A 25064-nucleotide genomic window follows, 5' to 3' on the forward strand; every position below is an offset into this window, starting at 1 on the left:
CAGTGACTTTCGGAGGACCGCAGGTTCCCCATCCCTGATGTAAGACAAGGGTTTTCCTCTTGTGTGGCAGAAAACAGAGAACTTCTCCTAGCAGGCTCCCTTTTGGATACCCCTATATTTTGAGGGTAGGGGCCGTCCCCCTAAAAACATGGACCTGAAGAGTGGAACCCATCATGGTGTGCCTCCAGCTACAGAAGGAAGGAGGGTCGAAGTAGCTTCCCACCAGTGGCAGTGCCAAGAGGGGCAGAGGAGGAGCCGGATTTGGCTCCTCCCAACGTTCTGATGTCACACTCATGACATCGGGACATTACACGTAACGACGGCTCCTCCAATTGCAAGCTGGCACCTCTGTCTCCTAGGAACACAGGAAGCTGCCTCATATTGAACCAGACCATTGGTCCACATAGCTCAGTATAATTGATGGGGATTGGCAGCAAGTCTCCATGGTTTCAAGCAGGGTTCTTCCCTCCTCATACATCCCATTCCCCGGGCCCATAGGAAATAAATTCTGCAGGCTAGGATGCAGGGGGAAAGAAATAGTATCAAGGCCAGCTCTACCATTGAGCAGAGTGAGGCAGGCACCTCAGGCAGCAGATTTGGTGTCATGAAAAGGCAGCAAATTGCCAGTTGTTCACTATTTTCTTCTATTTTTACTGCCAGGTAATCAGGAGGGATGTTAGTGGGATATTCCGTCGCAGCTCCCAAAATAACTCTGCTGGCCTTGAGTACACTAGATACCTTGACTTCGACTTCTTCTTATTTATATTTAATTATTATATATAATATTTAATAATAATAATAATAATAATAATAATATCAATAAATTAACTTTATTAGTTGGGTTGTTTGTTTGTTTTTACAAAAGTCATGCAAAGTGACTTATCACATAATGAAGGCGTATCTAAAAGACAATACTATTCTTAAAAGACAGGATTAAAACATCTGTATTGTGCAAGCAGGGGAGCCACCACCAAAAAGGCCTGTTTTCATGTTGCCACCCTCCGGACCTCCCATGTAGGAGGCCTTAAGTGATGATCACAGGGTCTAGCAGCGGGTGGGCAGCATTTGCTTCTCTGCTTCAAAATATTTTGAGCTATCCCTGAGTAGAATCAAACTCAAATGAAGTTGACTTCCCTTTTAAAAAGGTGGTTTCAATTTTCATGCCATATTTTCATGCCGGTGGGCTTCCTTGGTGGTACTCTATATCTATTTCTCTCTCTCTCTCTATTTCTCTCTCTCTGTTTCTCAGCTTCTCTTTCCTCCTCCTCCTCGCCCTCTCATGTACACACTTTACAATTTCTCCCTCTTTCAACGGGGCCCCTTCTAGCTTATCCCAATACAAACAGATTCCCGTCCCCGTCCCCACCCCCCAACTTGACATTTTCTGCCTTCATCCGCTTCCTTTCTTGCATGATCTTTGGGACTTTTTTTTTTCCTTTCAAAAATATTTAAATGTTACAGAGAAACTTTTTAAATTGTTTCATTTTCCGATGGCTGCCGCTATTTAGACAACTACTGGTTATCCATATGCATATATTTTTTTTATTTAAAAAAATAATGAAGAATGATGGCTGCCTGAATTGACCAAGACCATGTTCGCACCATAAATTTAAAGCAACTATCACACCACTCGGAATGGTTGTGGCTTCCCCCAAAGGATTCTGGGAACTGTAGGTGTTGGTTAAAGGTGCTGGGCGTTTTTAGGAGACCCCTGTTCCCTTCACAGGGCTATAATTCCCAGAGTTCCCTGTGAAGAGGGATTGATTGTTCGACTTCTCTGGAAACAGTAGCTCTGTGAGGTGAACGGAGGGGCTCCCAAACAGTCCTTAACAAACTACAGCTCCCAGAATTCCTTGCGGGGAGCCATGACTGTTTAAAATGGTACCATAGTACACTCTGTGAGGGGAATAGGGGCCTCCCAGCAACTCTCAGCAGCCCCATAATGAACTGTAGCTCCCAGAATGCTTTGGGGGAAACCATAAATCTTTGAATTGGTACCATAGTGCTTTAAATTTATGGTGTGAATGGGGCCTGAAATCCAAAGTGTGGTCAAAGCAAAGCAAAAGTTGATTAGCAAAAGGGGTCTGAAGCACGTTACTAAAGAGTCGTTGTCTTTTTCCCCATTCTGCCCTCCAAATGTGGAGATTACCATTTCTTTTTTTATTATTGCATTCCTCACCACTCCGAAGGTAGGTATTTCTCTCCCTCCGCACGTTCACTTCTACAGATCAGCCTGTTGAAAAGCACCGTAGTTTGATTAAATGTGATTTTTTTCTATCTTCTCTCTCTCTTTCTTCCTCTCTCTCTCTTCCTCTCTCTCTCTCTGTCTATCTCCTAACGCTTGTCTATTTTTGGTGGCTCTGTACAATTTTTATTTATTTTCTTACAATTAGCTACAAAGTCATGCTTCTCTTATCCTTTTTTCCCCCCATGGAAATTTATTTAATTTCTTTAAAATATAATAATCCTCGTTCTGTTGTTAGAATGCATTTCTGTGTGTTTTTTCTGCTCTTCGATCTTGTGTTTGTTTCCATAAATGGTACAGTCATATCCAGCTGATTTGATTTCCTTTTTGTGATATTATTATTATTATTATTATTATTATTAAGATGGCTTACTATGCAAGCCATTTAATTGTTATTGCCAAAGTAAAATCACTAAAGTGGAGGGAGACTCTCCATACAATTGGAATTATCCTTCCTCTGCCTTGATCACATGGGTGGTTATGAGTTTTGTAGATGGTGTTAAAAAGACAGTTCCAGTTACAGTGGTCACTGAATTTTGGCAGCAAAGTCCTCTCTCTCTATACAGTCATACCTCGGAAGCTGAACGGAAGCTGTTCCAGAAGTCTGTTTGACTTCTAAAACGTTCGGGAACCAAGGCTCCTGCTCCTGCAGCCAATCGGAAGCCGCAACGGACGTTCAGGTTCCAAAGAACATTCACAAACCGGAACAATCACTTCCGGGTTTGCAGCATTTAGGAGCCAAAACGTTAATCTCGTAAAGCATTCGACTTCCGAGGTACGACTGTATATACATTGAGCCTTTATCTATAGGCAACAACATCCTAGGGGATTTCGACGGAAGTGAGAAGATGTTTAAAATGACGTTGAATATATACAGTCTAAGGCAGAGGGTGGCGTTGGTTTGCAGTACAGTACGATCACGTCTTACAGACGTCTAACTTGCGTGATTTCAACCATACGAAGTTGGAGGCCTTTAGTTGAAAGTTAAATGCATGCAAGACAGAGATCTTACAAGCTCTTTGCAAGGCCCTCTGAGTACACCAGCTGTGGAAGCCACTGGATGCTCTTTCAGAAGCAGTTTTATATGCACTTTTGCATATATGTGGAATCCATGCATCCGAACACCCACATAAGATGTGATTGTACTGTACATACACTGAGGTTTGAGATTTGTGGCTACTGTGGAGATTCCTGTAGGGCCAAAGAGCAGGAAGAACTTATGAGAACTTATTAGGAGAAGATCAGGCAGCCCCCTTTCCTTACCTCTGCAAAGTGAGGAAACTGGTAGTGTGTAATGCAAAAGACTTTGAAAGAAATATTGAAAGCTCCCCCTGTCCCCAGAAGGGCCACCTGGAGAGTGACTCTGCCTAATTCCAGTGACCTTCCACAACTGGGACTGTGTTATTTGCAAACTGGCTATATTCCAGAAAGTGGTCTTTATGTCATGTGGAATAAAATGTTGTGTGGAAGCTCAGACATAATGCGTAATTTAACAGTTAGGAAAGCAGCAGGAAAATGGAATAAGCTGATGTGTGAGTGTATTCCGCAACTCACTGCCCAACAATACGAACAGCAATGCTGATTTTGGGGGGGAAATATATTCTGCTCTTACGGAGCTCCTCTGCTTATTCCCATTTGCCCCATCCAGGTGGCTAGTCAAGCCAATAAACACTGGACTTTGGACAATGGATTTCAGAAATCTGCTCCTGGTATTGGTGGAACCCTAAAAGTTCCCAGAGGCTCTGCAGCTTCCGTAATACTTATAAGCCACACAATGCTTCCAGATCACATTCATCCCATGCGTTTAGACTTAGAACCATAGATTTGGAAGGGACCCCAAGGGTCATCTAGTCCAACCCCCTGCAATACAGGGGTCTGAACACATAGCTCCCTCATCCAATTTGAAACCATACTGGACCCTGCTTAGCTTTGCAAATGTGCTAGCAGTTTTATGTGCCCTAAAGCAGTGTTTCCCAACCTTGTGCCTCCAGCTGTTTTTGGACTACAATTCCCATCATCCCTTGCCACTGGTCTTGCTAGTCAGGGATGATGGGAGTTGTAGTTCAAAAACAGCTGGAGGCACAAGGTTGGGAAACACTGCCCTAAAGCATTATGATTCCAATTTGAACAATCATGGCTTTCCCTCAAGGAATTCTGGGAGCTGGAGTGTGTTAAAGGTGCCGAGAGTTATTATGAGGCACCAATTCCCCTCACAGAGCTACAGATTCACAACCAGTCCCACTTTGCATGGAACTCTGGGAATTGTAGCTCTGGAACTGTAGTCATTCATTTAAGATCTCCCACAAAATGTACCATATGGAGTCTTCTGTCCGTGTCAGAAAACGTGCAAAAAAAGGTCACCACTGATTCTAAATCAAATCTTTATGGTCAACAACCAACATTAAAGAAGCAAAATAAGAGGCATTATCCACATGTGTCTATTAGGATGAAATAGGATAAAATGAAATCCTTTATCTGAATGGCTCCCTGTCCCTGTCTCTTGAGGTAATTGACCTGGTAAACCAAATTAATTGGGTCAGGCCCCAGGCTGTGATTATGTCCTCCAACCCAGAGTTACTCAAGAGAGACATTGACTGGGGGGCTCCACTTCTGGCAAATCTCTTCACCAACTTCAACAATTAATTGCACCATTGATTCAAAATTCAGTTAAAACTACCTAGTTTAATTAATTCAGCACAACTGATGAACTTGACTCAGTGATACCAGCTTTTCAAAGCCTGGTAGTCATTTAGGTATACCTCCAGTATCTCAAAAGGTCTCAAATGGAAGCATGGAAGTGATTTGAAACCAAGCCTGTTTGTAAAAGAACCTGGGAAGTTTCAGGTGATGGACTCTGGGTGGGTGTGCAGGTCATCCCATCATAGTTCAGAGGTGGGTGATGTGTCCATCACCTCCTTGATCAGTTTGGGCATCACTGCTTGACCGAGACAGACCAGTTAGGCCTGGAACGTGAGCCAAATCCATCAGTCAACTCTTCCCTTGTAAAGGAACACTGGGGTTAATGGTAACACCAGGATTCAAGTGCAGTGCCTTTTGTGTAGAAGACCCCGGTTCTGGTTGTCCTTCCATTCTCCCTGGTGTGAATCAGACCCTTTTTTTCTCACCATCTCCCCCCACCCAAAAATCCAATAATTACCTCCACTTAAAGGGGCTATAATGATGGGTGCTGCTCCCTAAGGCTGTGGTGGTAACTCTGCTAGGTGCTTTGGTGAAGGTGGGGAATGTTAACATTTTAGACCGAAATACTGATTTCCTTTTGTTTTCTTATTCATGCTGAAGCCTCCATAGGGTCTCTCGCTGGTAGGTATATGTGTATCTAGAAGGATTACTAACTCTCTTCAGATTTAGCTGGGCATGCTTTGAATGGGCAAGACTGGCCACTGATTGCATCTGGGCAGAGACCCAGAGGCTCTGCCACTGACCACCAGCAGCCTCAAATCCATTGTGGTTGACCCTACACCCTTGCAATTGGCCTCATGGCCACCCACAAGGCAAAAGACAAGCCTTCAATGTGTTGCTCTGTGTGATTCTTGCTGTTCGAAGGCAAATCTCAAGATCTGAAGTGGTTTTGTTCCAGTGTATACAGAATTCAAGTGGTCTGGACTTTCCTGGGTTGATGGCAGAAAATACCAAAACAATATTCTTGACTGTTTGTTGTGTGGGTGAAAATGAAGGCATTTCTCTGGCATTTTCAGGAGGGGGCCCCTTGCTGACAAGCTGGCCAACAGTTTCCCATTTTCCCCTTTGCTTTTTATTTTTAAGCACTAAAACACACATGGCAGCGCAAAGCTCTCCCCATAGCTCCTCGACTGTCACACTTCATGGCTGCCCTCATGGGATACCCAAGGCATTCTGGGAAGTGCCGCTGGCAGGAAGTAGCCTGAGGCTCTCCCCACTGCTTCCCACTAGCTGTACTTTCTAAGGAAAGCACCAATTCCCTCCTGAAAATTTTAGAGATGTTGCTTCCCCACTGTACACTTCAAGAAAGCTGCAGAAAATCAGCAACTGCTTCTTGCAAGGGGATAATATTTTCTGGACACATGGGCAGGGAAAGTCCATTTCAGTTTTAACAGGGGATGTTTCCATATCCTGCCCAAGGTGCCTGAGGGAACCCCGATCCACCCTTCTTCCAATGCTCTGGCCCCATATATTCCAGTTATCCCTGTTTACCAGGGTCAGTTCTGGTTTTCTGTCTCCCATCTAAGGTAAATCAGTGCCATGGTTTGGTATTTTCTTGCAGTCTGTGTAGGGGGAGATGCCTTCAAAAAATAGTTATGTACACACATGCATCCAAGTTGCCCTGGGTCAGAGCTCAAGGCCTCTTTTCCAGGTCTCTAGAAGTTAATTCTGCCAATGAAGGAGGGGAGGCATCTTAATTCTAGGGTATATGTAGGCCATTGTACACCTGGAAGTGGAACACTGAGTATACAGCAGCTGGAGAGGTCCACTTCGAACCTTTATGCCTTTACCCAGCTATGACTTCTTGTCTTAAATGTTGATGAATGAATAGCAACCGTGTGTATAACCAGACCCACCGTGAGGTTAAATATGGCTACGTCTTTTCAAAAAGAAAGGAAAGAGATCAGAGCTGACAGTACATTTTTTTCCTGAGAGATTTTTATTTTTCACACCTGCTTAGACAAAGAAGGTCACTTGCAGAATTTTCTCCAAATATTACGCACCATTTTGTGTGCATGTGAGTGGTAGTCACCATTTCTCTCTCTCTCTCTCTCAAACACACATACATACACACACACACACACACACACACACACACACCAGAACTATGCCAGGTCTCTGGGGCATTGTGGAGGATGCAAGATGATTGCTAGGCTATCCATGCAGTTGCTGCTGTCATCGCTTGCAGTGACAAAAGCTTTGAGGGGAGAGGAGTTGTGTTCCTGCTAATGGTGACCCTCATACCCAAGAAACAGTTGGATAATTTCTCTTCCCCCTGGAGAAATTCATCACCATCCCCTCAGTTTCTCTGCCCAGAAGCAGAATCAACAGTGTGATGTAGCAGCAAAAAAATATTTAATGCTATTCTAAGCCAGGTCAACAGAAGCATAGTGTCCAGATCAAGGGAAGTAATAGTACCACACTATTCTGCCATTGTCAGACACCACCTAGAGGACTATGTCCACTTCTGGACACCACAATTGAAGAAGGATTAGGGTTGCCATATTTCAAAAAGTGAAAATCCACACAGAAAAGTTGTTGAGTATTTTTTGTCCAAAGTTGTTGAGCCAAAGTTTCCAACGGCCTATTTCCAGCTATGTTTGGGAATTTCCAGACCTATGGCAACCCTAATATTGATAAGCTGGAAGGTGGGCAGAAGAGGGTGACCAAGATGATCAAGGGTCTGGAAACCAAGCATGTTGAGGAACGGTTGAGGGAGTTGGGTATGTTTGGCCTGGAGAAGAGGAGATTAAGAGGTGATATGATAGTTGTCTTCAAATACCTGAATGGCTGTCACATGGAAGGCAGAGCTGCTTCAGAGGGTAGTACTTGAACCAATGGCTTCAGATGACAGGAAAGGAGATTCTGACTAAACAGCAGGGAGAACTTCCTAATGGTAAGAGCCATTTGACAGTGGAACGAGCTCCCTCGGAAGGTGGCGGACTCTCCTTCATTGGAGGTTTTTAAGCACAGGTTGGGTGGCCATCTGTCATGAAAGATCTAGTTGAGATTCCTGCATTGCAGGGTTTTGGACTAGGTGACCCTCAAGAGTCCCTTCCAACTCAAAAATTTGGTGAATACAGAATGTCAAGAGGCACACATGTCTAAAATTGTGTACCAGGCAGGGGGAAGTCTTTGGTGCTGGAGAGAATCTCAGGAAGTGATGCTCTTTGTGAGAACCAGGGGTGGGGTTTTACAAAATCCAGGGCTGACCCTGCTGTTTTCACCTGCGAGAAGTTGGAGGGTGTTTGGTGGTATTTATTTTGATCAAATAGGAAAGGGGAGAAAGAGAGGGCTGCCCCCCCATCCGACACCACCACCCCTGAAAGAAAATGAAACTGCACCCACAAAATTTGACAGCGAGGACGTTTTGAACCCTGAATACAAGTTTCCCTTTGGGGAAGCTGGTTGGCCACTGTGAGAACAGGATGCTGGACTAGACAGGCCACAGGCCTGATCCAGGAGGCTTTTCTCACATTCATATTGCCAGTTCCCTTCTGAGTCACTCTTTCTTACTGAAAGCAAGAGCGGAATGAACTGAGAGTAGCGAACCAGAAAAACAGTGGGTTGCTTTAAATGTCAGCATAGGGGAGAGAGCTAAGAGCTAACCCTCTCCTGTGCTAGCCCTGAAAGCTCAGAACAAGCTCAAACCCTGTGTAGGAAGGAAGCCTTCCTCTTTTTCATTGTATTTTAATACGGACCTTGAATGCCATAGAACAGGGTGGGTTTTTTGTGGGTTTTTTGGTGGGGTGGAATTAGAGTAGTTGGGAAAGTTTTGCGAAAGTAGATCAATATATACTGGTCAGGGAGACCTAAGGAAGCAAATCCCACCCTGTTCTATGAGTCCTTAGAGTGTTCTGAAAGTAGGCAGGGCTGGATAGATGGGTTGAACACTGAACAGGAGCACACCCCGCACTGCAACATTTTGTTGCAGACCCCACTTCCTCTCAGCTCACTTCCTTTTTCTAAAACAGGGTTTCGTGAGAACTAGCAGACCCAGAGTTTTCAGAGTTTCTTCTTCTTCAGGCAAATAGATCAGGCCAGAGTATAAAGGGACTGACCATTATTAGGCACATGCACCCATGTACCCACCCAGCTAAGAGAAGTAAATGTTTTACAGGCTAGGAAGCCTGTCTTACTCAAACACCTATTACCATTTTTGGAGGGAGTGGGGGAAAACATTTTTTCCACTACATTTGATCCCCATAGTTTTTTTGATGTGGGACATTTAAGATGCCAGCCCAGCCGCTGATTTTGGGTGTCTTTGGTTGCTTCCTTTTCTCTGTGTCTAAGGCAGCCTTCTGCAATCAGGAGCCCTCCAGATGTTCTGGGCTACTATCAGCCTCAGCTGGCAATGGTCAAGGATGAAGCGATTAGAATATTTGGAGGGTAGCAGGTGGAGGGAAGCGAAGCAATGGATCAGTGGCCCTCCAGATGTTGTTGGACTCTTCCTCCCATCAGCCACACCAGGAGGGTACCAGAAGATGGAGAAGGCTCAGCTAAAGTCCCCAGCTCTCACTCAGCCCAGAGGTTGCACAACAGATACACCCTCTGTTGCCTTTTCAAAGCCGCCTGTTGCCCAAATGTTCACCTGCTTTGCAGATGGGCATCTCTCCAAGGGAGATTTGAACTGGGGCAGTCATTTGGCCTTCTCAAGGAATCCTGGGAGTTGTAGTACAGTGGAGGAGCTGGGTTCCCGTGGGGAACTAGCTCTCACAGCACCCTTTAAGGCTCCTGGTTTTCACTCTCAGCTGTATCTCCACCTGCCCCACACATGACATGGCATAGGTGTGGGGCAGGTGGGCATGGTTTGAGGGAAACAGCCTGCAGTCCAAATTTGAACATCTGGTGGGCTATGTTTGGCCCACAGGCTGGATTCTGGAGACGTGGAGAGAAGTTGCAAGGGTTATGAAGCTGATCTATGTCTGTCACATGGTCGGCCCTAAATCTACCAATCCAGCAGTGTTCTGCCTCCGCCGACAGAATTGTTTCAGCCTCCTTCTGTATAATAACAATTCCATGTTGAATGATTCTCTTATGGGGCTGTCCTACATAACTGTGTGCCCCTTGCAGGAAAGGCATAGCTCAGAAGTCCAGGGCCTGCAGAAGGAGGTGTGAGTCCAGTCCCTGGCAGCATCTCCAGTGAGCAACAGGATTAAGTCAGAGGTGAGGACAAAGATGCCTCTTCCCCAGAGAGCTTGGAGAACAGCCAACTTGACAATATTGAAGTACAAGGACCCATCACAGCCTGGCTGGGCATAGGGCAGCTTCCTGCTTATCACCAAATACGGGAACAATTCCCATCATGGGCTTTTGGGGAAAGTCCACAGGAAGGACATGGCTTGTTTCCCCCTACAATCTTCCCACTGTGCTAAATTTAATTTCCATAAAACTGGGCCTTTGTGTGGGTCTGAGAGAGATGGAGCAGACAGATCCTGGACAGAACTAAATGAGGAGAGGTGGGGAGAGAACTTGTTGGACTCCCATGCCCAACAGTAGCCATGGACAATGGGTGTTGTAGTCCAACACCATCGGGAGGGCCTCAACACTGACCTAGAAGAATCTGATCAGTTAGAAGCAGATTCAGGGCAGCATACTCAGGATGAGGATGGAACCAGATTAGAATCTCTGGGGTAAGGGGCAGAAACAGGCCACAATCAGAGGGTTAAGGGTTGTGGTTGGCGCCTGGGCAAAGATGGCTGCTTTCGAGATCCCAGTACTGGTGGGAAAACACTAGTCGCAGGAGGGGCAAGCTAAACTCCACTGGGTTGGCAAACCTACGTACGTCATTGGGCTCCCGCAGCCTTGAGAGGATGTCCGTCTTAAAAGAAAACCCACCCTGTCATTTCCACTAATTTTAGGGAAATCCAAATGGCATTCCGTTTGTTCTAAAAACCAAAGAGGGGACTGCACACAGGGTCCGCCTCATGGCTGTGTGTTGCAAGAGCTTAGGAGACCAGGGTGGTTTGGTTTTTTATTCCTCTCCTTTCTATCTCTCTCTCTCTCGTTCTTTCTTTCTTTCTCTCTTCCTCTCTCTCTCTCTCGATCTCTCTTGCATTTTTTGTCAATCTAATGATTCACTTATATTGCCCAACTTTTCCCTTCTCTTCATACCTTACCTACTAAAGGAGGAAATACCACTTTCTTGGTAAGTGGACGTTAACCAGGACGGACTTAAAAAAAAAAAGTGGAAATTTAACAAAAATAAATAAATAACATAAAATAAAATAAAAAAGGAAAGAGAATAGAACGCTGGTGGAGACTCTGCACAAATTTTCAAAACCCAGGAAGAGTTCAGAAACTTTTTTTTAATATCCTTTTTTTTCAGTACTGATGACATTTGTGGAGTTTTCTTTTGGTTTAAGATTTTATTTTCTCCATCCCCAACCCAGCCCCTGTTCCAATCCCCATCACCTACACATAGCTCTCTCTTCTCTTCTACATGCCTTGATCAAGCTCCCCACAAAGAAATCCATTTCTATCCAAACCCCACCCCACCCGATCCCTGGCTTCTTATCCTTTTCCCCCACCATCCCATAATGTACCCCCTCTTCCACCGATATGAGCACCCTCCCTTTTCTTTCTCTCTTTCTCTCTCTTTGTTTTTTTTCCAACAAAATATAATTTGGGGTCTTCTTTCTTTTCTTTTAAAAGAACACACACATACACACACACATGCACATATTATATACTTTTCATTTTTCCAAGGTGACCCTCTCCCTCCCGCCCCGTTTGAAACTCTCCGCCTCCCCTTCCCTGTCTCATTTTTTCATTTTGGTTTATTTCCTGTTTTTGCATGCCAGAGATTTTGCATGAGCTGCATCGTTTAAGGTCGAGAGGTTGAACAGGGGAGAGAGGTGCAGAGTAGTATCTGTGTAGCCTGCCTTTATTCAAATCATTGTGCATCGCTGTTGTGAAATTGCAGCTTTTTCCTGCTGGTGAGGGGTCTCTCTTTGTTTTTTAAAAAAACCCTCTCCTTTCCTTCTTTCTCTCTTTTCGCCCCACCCCGCCCCACCCTCCCTCTCTCTGTATCTCTCCCCGTCCCTCCGCGTCTTTCATTCTGCTAGAGGCTGGATTCCACGTCTCCTTCCACGAGGGCCCACGTCAAGTCCGAAGCCCCGTCGCCCCACTCCAAGGAAGGCCGGTGCAGCAAATATGGCGTCAAGGCCTCACGCCGGTCCGCCTCACCTCCGGGGAGATGCTCGGGTGGAGATAAGCGCTTCCACAGGCGCCATGCGAGGTCCACGTCGACCCACAAGCACAAAGGGCGTGGCAGGGCCAAGCTCTCAGCCGCCAAGGAGTCCCCGCGATCTGTCAGCCACACAGGCTACAGCAGTGACTCAGAGGGGTCCACCTGCTCGCACCCTTACCACACCGTGGCCGGGACAGAAAAGAACCATGGGGTGCACCTAAAAACGTAAGAACCAGAATGGGGTGCATGCTTGTGAGTGGCCCATATACCATACCCTCCAACAGGGCCCAAGTTTGGTCCAATGCGCAGAAAAACAACCTGCTGCTGTGCTGCTGTTTAGTTGTGTCCGACTCTTCGTGACCCCATGATACAGAGCACGCCAGGCATTCCTGTCTTCCACTGCCTCCCGCAGTTTGGTCAAAGTCATGCTGGTAGCTTCGAGAACACTGTCCAACCATCTTGTCCTCTGTCGTCCCCTTCTCCTTGTGCCCTCCATCTTTCCCAGCATCAGGGTCTTTTCCAGGGAGTCTTCTCTTCTCATGAGGTGGCCAAAGTATTGGAGCCTCAGCTTCAGGATCTGTCCTTCCAGTGAGCACTCAGGGCTGATTTCCTTCAGAATGGATAGGTTTGATCTTCTTGCAGTCCATGGGACTCTCAAGAGTCTCCTCCAGCACCATAATTCAAAAGCATCAATTCTTCAGCGATCAGCCTTCTTTATGGTCCAGCTCTCACTTCCATACATCACTACTGGGAAAACCATAGCTATAACTATACGGACCTTTGTTGGCAGGGTGAAATCAAATCCCCCCGAATTAACCATTGTCTGAACCTGACACCCACACCAAATGCCCCCCCCCCGCTGCTTCTCCCTCTGCGCTTTGATTGGCCCTGCTAATCTCCGCCCACTGCATGTTTCAGAGCAAAGGAGAGGCACCACCGCGGTAGGCTGGGCAGTTGCTCTCCAGCCCCAGCCAAACACTCCAGGCACAAGTCGGAGCGAAGGAAGAGCCTGTCTCGGAGCAGCTCCTGGAGCTCCAGCCGGTCCCCGTCGAAATCTCGGTCCCGATCCCGGGAGAAGAGATCTGCACGCAGCAGGACCCGGTCTGGATCCCAGAAAAAAATAACAAGCAGCAGGTAAGGTGCTTGTAATCCCCAGTTCTGACACTGGGGGCAGCGGCAGCACAGAAGATGGCGACTTGGACCCCAGATCATGGTGGTGGGACACTGGATAGCAGCCTGGGTAAGGGACAAGGTGGGAGGTGCTAGAAGCAGGGGGTTTGGGCGATCAAGGCAGGGGGTCAAAAGAAAGAGACCCTTCCAGGACAGGGCTGGAGGCTGAGAATTGCAGTGGGAGCGCAGACTCGGACAGAGAGGAGTCAGAGATTGCCCCTGCTACACAGCACCAGGGAAGTCCCAGTACTGCTGGCTCTCCTCAGAGGAGATCGAGGAGAGTCCTGCATGTTGCTGAGCACTGGGCCAGACAAGCCCAGAGGAGGAGCCCACCCCATTTCTGCAGCCCTTGTCTGCTTGGGAGGGATCCAGAGTGACAGGCTAGAGGGGAAGGGCAGGGCCCGTGGTCAGTTTCAGCACCGTCCCAAGCTGAATGAGTCAAGCCACAGGAATTCTGCTGTGATGTCACTTTCTGTGAATAAAAGCTAATTGCACCTCGTGCCTCACATTCTTCCTGCCCTGTGGATGACCTGTGCTTGCCTGACAGCTCCTTGACACACTGCCACTGCCCTGGGTCTAAGTCTTCTTTCTCTGTGTCATCCCTGGGAGGTTCTAGGGCTGGTGCCTCCCACTGCTCTTTGTCACCCAGCCATTCCCTGACACAGAGTAACCTTAGGAGCCCGTCCCCAGTGACTGACTCAACTCCTTTCACCCTGATTGGCTCCAATCAGCACAAAGTGTCTTGATCCCACCCCCTTGTCCCACAACCCTGGACAACCTATGAATGTTGAGCTAGATGGACTAATGGTTTGATTCCATATAAGGCAGATTCCTATGTCCCTCAGTGTTTGCAAGATGGGGGTTTGCTGCCTTTCATTTTTTTTTTAATTTCTTTATTTATTTATTTATTTTTTAAAAATATATATTTATTAAAGTTTTTTCAATACAAAAGCATATTACAAAAACAACATTGATTGTTTAGCATCTTTCCATTATTGCTTTGGACTCCCCCACGCCTCCCGCAGACACTTACATCATTATACAATTGTTTCCAAACAAATTATCATTTTATCCATAATCTTAATTTTGTTCATTGACATATAATTTAATCTTAAATCTAATTTAGTGGTAGACAATCATTTCTATTCTGACATCCCGGTCAAGATTCAGCCAAATTACAATACTTTTGTAAATAAATCTTAAATTTCTTCCAGTCTTCTTCCGTCCTTTCTTCTCCCAGGTCTCGAATTCTGCCGGTCATCTCAGCTAGTTGCATATAGTCCATCAGCTGCATCTGCCATTCTTCCAGAGTGGGTAGATTTTGAGTCTTCCAATTCTTAGCAATCAGTATCCTTGCTGCCGCTGTTGCATACATAAAAAATGTTCTGTCTTTTTTTAACACACTCTGGCCGACAATGCCCAAGAGGAAGGCCTCTGGTTGCTTAGTAAAGGTGTACTTAAACACCTTTTTTAACTCATTGTATATCATCTCCCAGAAGGCCTTCACTCTAGGACAAGACCACCAGAGGTGAAAAAATGTTCCTTCATTTTCCTTACATTTCCAACATTTATTATCCGACGAATGGTATATTTTAGCCAATTTGACTGGGGTCATGTACCATCTGTATATCATTTTCATTACATTTTCCTTCAAAGCATTACATGCAGTGAAGTTCAGCCCAGAGGTCCACAACCTTTCCCAATCTTCAAACATAATATTATGCCCAATATCCTGAGCCCATTTTATCATTGCCGATTTAACCATTTCGTCTTGTGTGTTCCATTTCAGCAGCAAATTATACATCTTTGAAAGTACTTTAGTCTTAGGTTCTAACAGTTCAGTTTCCAACTTTGACTTCTCCACCTGGAATCCTACCTTTTTATCATTTTTAAACACTTCTTTAATCTGAGCATAGTGTAACCAGTCTCGCACTTTATCTCTCATTTTCTCTAAACTCTGCAATTTCCAATTGTCACCATCTCTTTCTAATATCTCCCAATATTTTGGCCAATTGGCCTCCATATTGGCTCTTTTTCGGGCCTTAGCCTCTAGGGGTGACAACCACCTCGGAGTTTTATTCTCCAATAAGTCTTTATATTTTGTCCAGACATTAAAAACTGATTTTCTGACAATATGGTTCTTAAAAACCTTGTTTATCTTAACCTTATCATACCATAAATATGCATGCCATCCAAATGCATTATTAAAACCTTCCAAATCCAATACATCCGTATCTTCAAGGAGTATCCAATCTTTCAACCAGCAGAAAGCTGCAGCTTCATAGTACAACTTTAAGTCTGGCAGGGCAAAGCCCCCTCTTTCTTTCGCATCTGTTAATATTTTAAATTTAATTCTGGGCTTTTTGCCCTGCCAGACAAATTTTGAAATATCTTTCTGCCACTTCCGAAAACATTCTGTCTTGTCTACAATCTGTAGTGTCTGAAACAAAAATAACATTTTTGGCAATACATTCATTTTGATGGCAGCTATCCGGCCTAACAAGGAAAGTTTTAATCTTGACCAACTATCCAAGTCTCTCTTAATTTCTAACCAACATTTTTCATAATTATCTTTAAATAAACTCAGATTTTTTGCTGTTATGTTCACCCCTAGGTATTTGACTTTTTTAACCACAGTTAATTCTGTCTCTTTCTGAAACCGTTCCAACTCAGTATCTGTCAAATTTTTCCCCAAAACCTTAGTTTTTTGCTTATTTAATTTAAATCCCGCCACTCGACCAAAGTTTTGAATCAGTTGTAATACTCTTTTCGTACTAGATTCCGGCTCCTGTAATGTCAAAACTAGGTCATCTGCAAATGCCTTAAGTTTATATTGTTTCGCTCCGACCTGGATCCCTTCCACCAACCGGTCCCCCCTGATCATATTCAACAGCACTTCCAGAACCGAAATAAACAGTAATGGGGAAATCGGGCAGCCTTGTCGTGTACCTTTTTCTATTTTGAACTCTTCTGTAACCACATTGTTGAGTATCAGTTTAGCCTTTTGTTCTGAATATATAGCCTCAATCCCATTCTCAAACCCACGTCCCACTCCCATTTCTTTTAAGTTCCCCTTCATAAATTTCCAGGATATGTTGTCAAAGGCTTTCTCCGCGTCTATAAAAATTAAAACTGCTTTAGTGTTTATGTTTGTTTGCAAAAGTTCCAATATGTCTATAATGTTCCTTGTATTAGCAAACATATATCTACCCGGGAGAAAGCCTGCCTGGTCTTTATGGATTATCTCACTTAAAACTTTCTTGAATCTACGTGCCAAAACGTCTGCAAATATTTTGTAATCCACATTTAAAAGAGAAATGGGACGGTAGTTCTTGAGTTGTGTCTTTTCAGTTTCCGACTTTGGTATCAATGTGATAAATGCTTCTTTCCACGATTCTGGCGCCTTCTTCCCCTCCATTATTTCATTACTGACCTCCAACAATGGCTGTATCAGGTAATCTTTCAGTGTCTTATAATAGTTGGAGGTCAGTCCATCTGGCCCTGGCGATTTGCCCTGTTTCAAACTCTGGATGGCCTGCTCAATCTCTTGTCGTGTTATTTCACCATTCAAAATTGTTCTGTTTTCTTCTGACAGCTTTGCTAATCCATTTTTCTCTAAAAATTGTTTAATCTCTATTTCGTCTTGTGGCCCTTGGGTGTATAGCTTTTTGAAGTATCTCTGGAAGCACTTTCTAATCTCTCCAGGGTTCTGGATATTCCTTCCTTCAATCTCTAAATTTGTTACCGTATTTAGTCTTTGTCTCTTTTTCAACTGCCAAGCTAGCAGTTTTCCGCATTTATTAGCCGATTCAAAAGTTTTTTGTTTCATTGTTCTGATCTTCCATTCTATTTCCTGATTTATCAGTTTAGAATATTGTGCTTGGTAAAGTTTGATTTCTCGCAGAATCGGTTGGGACTTCGGGTTAGATCTTAACTTCTTTTCTAACTCTTTAATTCTTTCCAGAATCTTGTCCTTCTTTTCATTTTGTAATCTTTTCTTTATCGAATTTTGTTGTATCAAGAACCCTCTCAACACGGCCTTGCTTGCATCCCAGATGGTTCTTTTTTCCACCGTGGTGCCCATATTAACCTCAAAATAGTCCTTTAAGGTTTTTTGGGCCTTCTCTACAAGTTTTTGATCTCTAAACAGGCCATCATTCATCTTCCATCTATAGGAGCCAATTGGGGTCAGTGTCATATCCATTCTCAATGCGTTATGGTCGGAGCATGTCTTTGGGCAGATTTCCACCTTTCTGATCTTGGGTGCCAGACTTCTAGTTATCCATATTTGGTCGATTCGTGTCCAGGTCAGTTGGGCTTCAGAAAAGAATGTTCCTTCTCTTCCCAAGGGGTTTCTCACTCTCCAAATATCAATCCAATCCATATTGTCAGTCATTTCAAAGAAAGGTTTGCTGCCTTTCAATCCCAGGGGCCGGTGTCGCAAGCCGTCATTGTCTTCTGATGCCTGAAGGGGGCGCTGCAGCTGGTTCGCACGGCCAACTGTAGTTCCCTAGACCCAGATTCCCAGTTGCGCTTCAGAGACTCACAGTGTGTGTGGAAATGAGGCCACAGGGCTGCTGTGGTTGTTGTTGTTTTTTCATCCAGAGAGAAGGACAATGAGCCGCGGGCCCGCCACAGTGACACAGAACCCACGCGTGCCCGGCGTCGCTCCCGGAGCTACTCCCCCATCCGAAAGAGAAGGCGTGACTCCCCAAGCTTTATGGAGCCCAGAAGAATCACCAGGTAAAAACTTGGCCACAGGAGTTCACGCATTGGTGCGTTCAATATTGGATTGGCGCAATGCGCTCTTTGTGGAGCTGCCCAGGCACTCGATCCAAAAGCTGCAGCTAGTACAGAATGCTATAGCATGATTGCTGGTATAATCAAAACCCATTGGGTTCAAGGGTGGGTGGGCTTGCCAAAATCATTTCCCCCAGAACCTCAGCCCCTTTCTGCACCCTTTTACATTTAAATGCTTGTGAAGCTGAATGCACACAAGTTAAATGCACATAAGTTGCAGACTTACTGTTTAAGGTTTAGGCATTGTTCTGTTTCTACAGGTTATGCCTACACCTGTGGTTTAGAACAGGATTTTAAATATATATATTATTATTGTCATTTTGAAGGATCTAAACTAAACCTCTGAGTTCTGTTGACTTCAGTTGTAACTGAATTTAACTGTTGTTTTATTTTACAGAAATTCCACTGCTGCCTTGTTAATTTTAGCTGTTTTTAGTTTATTTAGTGTGATTCTCTCTCTCTCTCTCTCTCTCTCTCTCTCTCTCTCTCTCTCTCTCTCTCTTTCTGTCTCCCTCTCTTTCTCTCTCACTTTCTCTCTCTCTCACACACACAAAATACTCTGCCCAGCCATGTCCTAGAACAGGCATCCCCAACCTGCGGCCCTCCAGATGTTTTGTCCTACAACTCCCATGATCCCTAGCTAACAGGACCAGTGGTCAGGGAAGATGGGAATTGTAGTCCAAAACATCTGGAGGGCTGAAGGTTGGGGATGCCTGTCCTAGAACATCTTCAGTATATGCAGACGCCGTCACCTTGTTTTTCAAGTGGCTTCGTTTTGCTTCCAAAATGATTGGCCCTCAGCCGCCTCAGTCCACTGCCAGAGGGGCTGATGGTCATGTCTCCTCACCCCAATGAGGAACAGCAGCCAAATCTCTAAGGCGTGCAAAGGAAGCCATATATGTAAGCTGCTCCTCGTATCTCCTGTGTGTTTGGGCTTCTCTGTCCGCTTCCTCCGCCTGCCTATTCCTCCTCCTCTGTTAATGATGCAAATTTCTCCCTTTTCCCATCCCGTCTCAAGGTTCCTCCTGGAGAAACATCAAGCAGAAGCCTCTAGCTGCAGGGCCGGGTTACCATGGTAACCTTGCCTCCCATCAGGACCCCGCTGTGCATCTCCTTGAATCCGCCACTCTGTGAGGCCTTGTGGAACTAAACTGCGTCTCTCTTGTCGTGTCTGTCTCTCTCCCTCTCTGTCAGTCTCGCTAACAAGGAAGATAATAAATTGGAGGCTGGGTGGGTGTGTTTGGTGGGTCAACGGTGAGGCCGGTGACTCTTGAAAGGGGGACAGGTGCCTCAGAGATGGCTGAGCAAGCCAATTCCTCCCCATTACCTCCAAAATATTTATCATGCACCTCCCTAAGTACTTCCCTTCTCTTCCCTTCTCCACAACAGCTTCAGGCCAGCTTCACACCATCCATTTAAAACACCGCAATACCGCTTTAGATAGCCATGGCTTCCCCCAAAGCATTCTGGGAGCTGTAGTTTGCTAAAGGTGCGGAGAATTGATGAGGGGACTCCAGTTCCCCTCATAGAACTGCAATTCCTAGACAGGTTTCGTAAGCTATTCCCTCTTTGCAGGGAACTCTAAGGATTATAGCTTTGGGAGGGGAATAGGAGGGTCTTCTTGACATACTAAAGGTAAAGGTAAAGGTAAAGGGACCCCTGACCATTAGGTCCAGTCGTGGCCGACTCTGGGGTTGCAGCGCTCATCTTGCTTTATTGGCTGAGGGAGCCGGCGTACAGCTTCCGGGTCATGTGCCCAGCATGACTAAGCTGCTTCTGGCGAACCAGAGCAGCGCACGGAAACGCCGTTTACCTTCCCGCCGGAGTGGTACCTATTTATCTACTAGTACTTTGAAGTTGGCAGGAGCAGGGACCGAGCAACAGGAGCTCACCCCGTCGCAGGGATTTGAACCGCCAACCTTCTGATTGGCAACTCCTAGGCTCTGTGATTTAACCCACAGCGCCACCTGCGTCCCCTTGACATACCGCAGCTCCCCAAATCCTGATCCTCGGCCCCTCAGAAAGGGCTCTCAGAGCAGCTCACAAATGCTTGAATCGAGGCTGTCGCTGCCCACAGGCTTACAGCCTGAAAGGCACGGCACAAGAGGAAGAAGGGACAGGGAGGGAAGAGGAAGCATAAACGGGCCTACCATCACAGCTAGGTCGCTTAAACAGCAAGAAACATAATGTCTGAAATGGTTGGCTGGGGGTACATTGGTATGGAGGTGGTTGGTTTTTGGACTTTGGCAAGAACTTAGCTCTTGATGGGGTGTGTGGGCTGCCTCCGGGGCAAAGTGTGCCCTCCAACTAACACCTAATCTCTGTTTTCCTGCAGCTTTAATTCTCCAGCGTCTGGAGCAAAAACACGCAAGCGCTGTTAACCCTTTCATGCTCGGTTGTTTTAGCTGGCTAATCCAGGACTAACGACTGGAGAGGCAACAGCTTTGGCACTGAGGGCTTCAGGTTTGGAGGGAGGTACTTGGGGTGAGGCAGAACAAGTTTATTATTTTTACTCCATCCATCTGGCTGGGTTGCCCAAGCTTCTACCCATGAACTTGGGTCATGTTTGCAAGATTCCAAATTGACAGCATTCCCTTCTGTCCATGTGGAGCGAAAACCAAGATTGAACTGAAAATTTTGAATTTTTGAATGTTCTGTTTTGAACTGAACATGTCAAACTTATGCAAGAAGGGGAGGCTGCTGGGAAGAATTTTGTTCCTCGGGGCTCATTTAAATAATAATAAAAAGCAACCCCAAAAGCTGAGATTTCAGCTGCAACAGATTAGCTATGGTTTTTTTTTTAGTACATTTGGCCCCAGGTCTTCAGTCAAAAAGGTTCCTTGAACATATTACATACAACCAATGAAAACAAGACAGTCACTGCCTGTCAGCTTATAATCTGAAAGACACAGCACAAAAGGAAAGCAGGACAGAGACAGAAGAGGGGGAAAGCAAGATTCTTAAGCTAACCAGTATAATGTACTACTTATTTGTGGGAAATGCTTTGTACAAAGAAATTGACAGTGGCTCTGACCCTCCAGATGTTGTTGGGCTCCAACTTCCATCATTCCTGACCACCGGTTCTGCTGGCTGGGACTGATGGGAGTTGTGGTCCAGCAAACCTCTCCTCTGAAAGTGCATTTAGTATGGGATCCCTGATTGGTTGAGGCATGTCCAGATGTTGCTGAACTACAAAGCCTATCGTCCTTGACCATTGTCTGTGCTGGCTGGGGCTGATGGGAGCTGGAGTCCAGCCACATCTGGAGCACCACATGTTTCCCCGCTCCTGATATTGAGCATACAGCCCTTCTGTCCTTTAAGTGTAGAATTTAGGTTGGGTTGGACTAGATGAGGACCCCTTCCAACTCTATTTCTAGAATCACAGATCTGTAGCATTAGAAGGGACCCCGAGGGTCATCTAGTCCCACCCCCAGAAATGCAGGAATTTTTCACCCAACACGGGGCTCGAACCCACGACCCCGAAATTAAGAGTCTCACGCTCTACCAACTGAGCTATCCCAGCAGTGTTCAATGTTCTAAGATTCCATCTTCACCCTTCCTTGCAAACTTGGTTTTCACTCTGCTCTGTATTTAAAAGAAAAAAGGAAATAGGTGTTTCTTGGCCCTCAGTGCCGAAGCCAATGCCCTCTTCCTAATCAAATCCAGTTCAGACCACTCTGCTTCTGCCTAAAGGCACTAAAAATGTCCTTCTTCTCTTCCAGTGCCCGCAAGCGCCCGATCCCCTACTACCGGCCCAGCCCGTCCTCTTCCAGCTCCCTGACGAGCTACTCCTACAGCCGCAGCCGCAGCCGCAGCTATGACAGCTACAGCAGCAGCCGCAGCCGGACTCGCACCCAGAGCCGCAGCCCAAGCTACAACAGCCGGAGCAGTTCTGAGAGCGCTGGGTTTTGAGGGCCAGCTGCCCGGTTGCCGGAGTGAGCTGGCCCTGCCCAGCTGCCCTCCCCACCCGCCCACCCCTCCAAGGCATGCCCAGTTTTAATTCCTCAACCAGCGCCAGCCTCCGCTCCTTCTTCCTTCCTCGTGACTCTGGAGTTGCTGGGTGCGTCCAGCCAGCGAGGAGCTGGGAGCTGGCCCAGCCATTAACCGGGGAGTCAGGAAATCTTGTCGGTGGGGGAGAGAACTGCCGAGTCACCTGTTAGAACGCAGCATCGTGGCGGAGGAGGCCAGACACTCGCTGGAAGTTCGGGGTTGCAAAAGGATCGAGGTTTTGTGGGCAAGGACCCCAATCGTCTGGCTGCTCACAGGGACAAGAGGCCTGATGGTGGACTCCGTTTTGCTTTGTTGTTGTTGTTTTTTTAAAAAAGCTAGTTTCTACTGACAAAAGGGTAGGGAGGGTCTCCCGGGGAATAATGCCTCCAGGGTTCAGGATCACGCACAGAGCATATGAACAAACACCCAAACCCACCACTGAACTTTGGGCTCTAGAACATAGGAGTCCTCGCTATTTGATCGCACCCAGCCTCGAACAAACAGCTCACAGAAGATTCTTCCTCCAGGGGAGTTTGAGGGTTGTTGTTGTTTTCCACCCCACCCCAACCCCTAATTTATTTGTAGTGTTTATTTATTTCGACTCCAGCAGCCTGGAGAGGTTAATGTTTAATTTATTTTAGGAGGCAGAAAGGAGAGGGGTAGGTGTCATGGAAGCACAACTCTGTTAATTTCCAGAGGGAGAAATTCCAAAAGAAAGCTTACTTGGGAGTTTGGAGGGTTGTGTAAAACCCAGGAAATGGATGGAGAAGGAAGGAAGGAAGGAAGGAAGGAAGGAAGGAAGGAAGGAAGGAAGGAAGGAAGGAAGATAGAAGCTGATCACTTCCAAAAAGTTACAAAGATGACTACTGGATTGACTACTTCAAAGCAGAACTAATCTGCATCCCAGGAAAGGACCTCAACTCAATGCTAGAACCCAGCGCACAGGATTGGTGTTTAGAAGTTTGCAGGTACAAACAGCATTTGCCACCAATGAAGACACACACAGAGAGAGCACTTCCTGGTGGATGCAATGACCTAGGGAAGGCCCCAGAATCACCCCCTGCCTGGCAACATGTCCATCTGGCTCCACGGCAGGTGATAGCAAAGCCCCATCTCTGCGTGAGACCCTGGAGAGCAGCTGTTGTTCAACTTTGATGCTTCTGGGCTTGATGGACAAGCAGTCGATAAGACAAGAGGGACACCTGATGGGGCTCAAATGCCGTGGGCTGGTTTGCCAAGTTGGGCGGACCATCAGCCTGACTTGGTCTAAGGCAGCACTTTCATATAAACCTACATCTATGTGTCCAAGGCTGTATGGAAGCTTGCAGAGAGAGCGAGGTGCTTCCAGCCCCCAGCTTTGCAGGATGACCTCTGACGTATCTTAGCACAAAGGGGTATTTTGCTTTCTGCAAGAGAGCAAAGGTCAGCCAGGTGAGGGTCACGTCACTTAGCGCCCTTTCTGTATAACCAGATAGCACAACCGGATCAGTTTCCCTTGCATATATGAGGTGGGGGGGAAATAAATAGAGCAAGTTCAGGGACACCACCCAATCAGACCTTTGCCTCAAACCAAGGGAGAGAGAAAGAGAGAGAGGAACAAAACAGGTGAGTTGTGAATCAGATCCCCCTTGGCAAGCCCATGAAAGCTCCAAAAATCAGTCTGAGTGTCCAAATCTCCTTCTATCAGATGTCAGATGTAAAGATGTAAAACTCACAAAGGACTAGCATCCTGACGTGGACTGTGCTAGAAGGGCAGAAAATGCACTGGGTAAGGAGGAGCATCGCCCATTGGACATCATTCTCCAATTAGCGTAGCATGAACAAAACAGAGAAGCCACAACACCTTTGGAAGAAAACCTCCTGGTTCTGCAGAGGTGCCACCCACATATTATTTAAGCCCCACCATTCAAATTCAGATGCTGTAGACACCCTCCCGATTCTTTGGATTGAGCCTCCAGACCTGAATTCTGTGGTTTGTTGGCCATATGTGAAAAACTGGATTCAGAAGAAGCAGTGCGTTGGATCTCTGTGTGGCCGTGTTGCAGGTTGGGCAGAGAGGGAGGGAAAGAGAAAGAGAGAGAGGAATGAAGGACAATTCTTTTTAGGGACATCTGACATTGCATCCACCCAGTTCTTCCAGTGACACGTTTAAACTATGGAGATTCACAGTCCGTGACTTACTTGGCAAATTTGGATTTGGGAGGCTTTTGAAGCAAAATGACACCTGCCTGTTGCTGAGTTGTGATTGTGGATCCAGATATTATGATCTTTATTTAACACTTATAAAGCACCTAATGTTTTCTAAGCACCGTCATATATTAAAAGCTGAGAGAGTTCCTGCCTGTGGTCTTGCAGCCGAAAGGACACAACACAAAAGGAAAAAGGGATGGGGAGGGAAGAGGAAAGCAAACTGCTCCTTACTAACTGAGAGATGGGGCCAAGATGCCCTCCCCCTGCCCGTGAGGTTCTTCCTGGGAGGTGCAGGCCCCTCACTCCCCATGCTGGCAGCAGAGACCACAGTATGCCTCCCTTCAGCTCCACAGTCCCAGGCAGCTGGCAATTGGACATGACAATCAAGAACTCTTGGCGGTCTTTGGAGCAAGAGCTGCCAGAGTGAACTGTAGGCTAGATCTAGGCAATAGGTCCTAGTACATTGATCAAGGAAGGAGGGAAGACTAGGCTTCTAATTTAGTCAGCCCAAAGATTATACTGTTGGACCCTGGTATTGCAGAAGAAATCTCTAATCTATATCCAGCTGTTGGTTATTGTTTTTTTACATCCCTACCAGTCGCTGAAAGCTCACACTGGCAGTAGGCAGAGCCAAAGTATCTTCCTCCTATTAGTTCACACCTGAAACACAGTCGCTGCCAGGGTGCTGCCTGGGCTCTCCGAAGACGACGGAGCAACAGCAAATACTGGTTCCGTGGGGCTCTCCAAAGACGATGGACAGCTGGGGAAGCTCAGCCA

At 46.2% G+C, this 25064-nt stretch overlaps 1 protein-coding gene across 2 annotated transcripts in view; it reads left to right on the forward strand.

Annotated features, from left to right (window-relative positions):
- SRRM3 (serine/arginine repetitive matrix 3) overlaps positions 1 to 23612 on the forward strand; it is a 110912-nt gene extending 87300 nt beyond the window's left edge. For both annotated transcript variants that reach the window (XM_077919257.1, XM_077919258.1), the window contains exons 14-17: positions 12013 to 12362; positions 13056 to 13271; positions 17913 to 18050; positions 21830 to 23612. In XM_077919257.1, coding sequence (XP_077775383.1) covers positions 12013 to 12362; positions 13056 to 13271; positions 17913 to 18050; positions 21830 to 22019 — 894 coding nt within the window. In that variant the 3' untranslated portion in view covers positions 22020 to 23612. The remainder of the gene's footprint in view (positions 1 to 12012; positions 12363 to 13055; positions 13272 to 17912; positions 18051 to 21829) is intronic.
- The last annotated feature ends 1452 nt before the right edge of the window (positions 23613 to 25064 follow it).

This window comes from Podarcis muralis, chromosome 15 (genome assembly GCF_964188315.1).
Source record: "Podarcis muralis chromosome 15, rPodMur119.hap1.1, whole genome shotgun sequence".
Lineage (NCBI taxonomy): Eukaryota > Metazoa > Chordata > Lepidosauria > Squamata > Lacertidae > Podarcis > Podarcis muralis.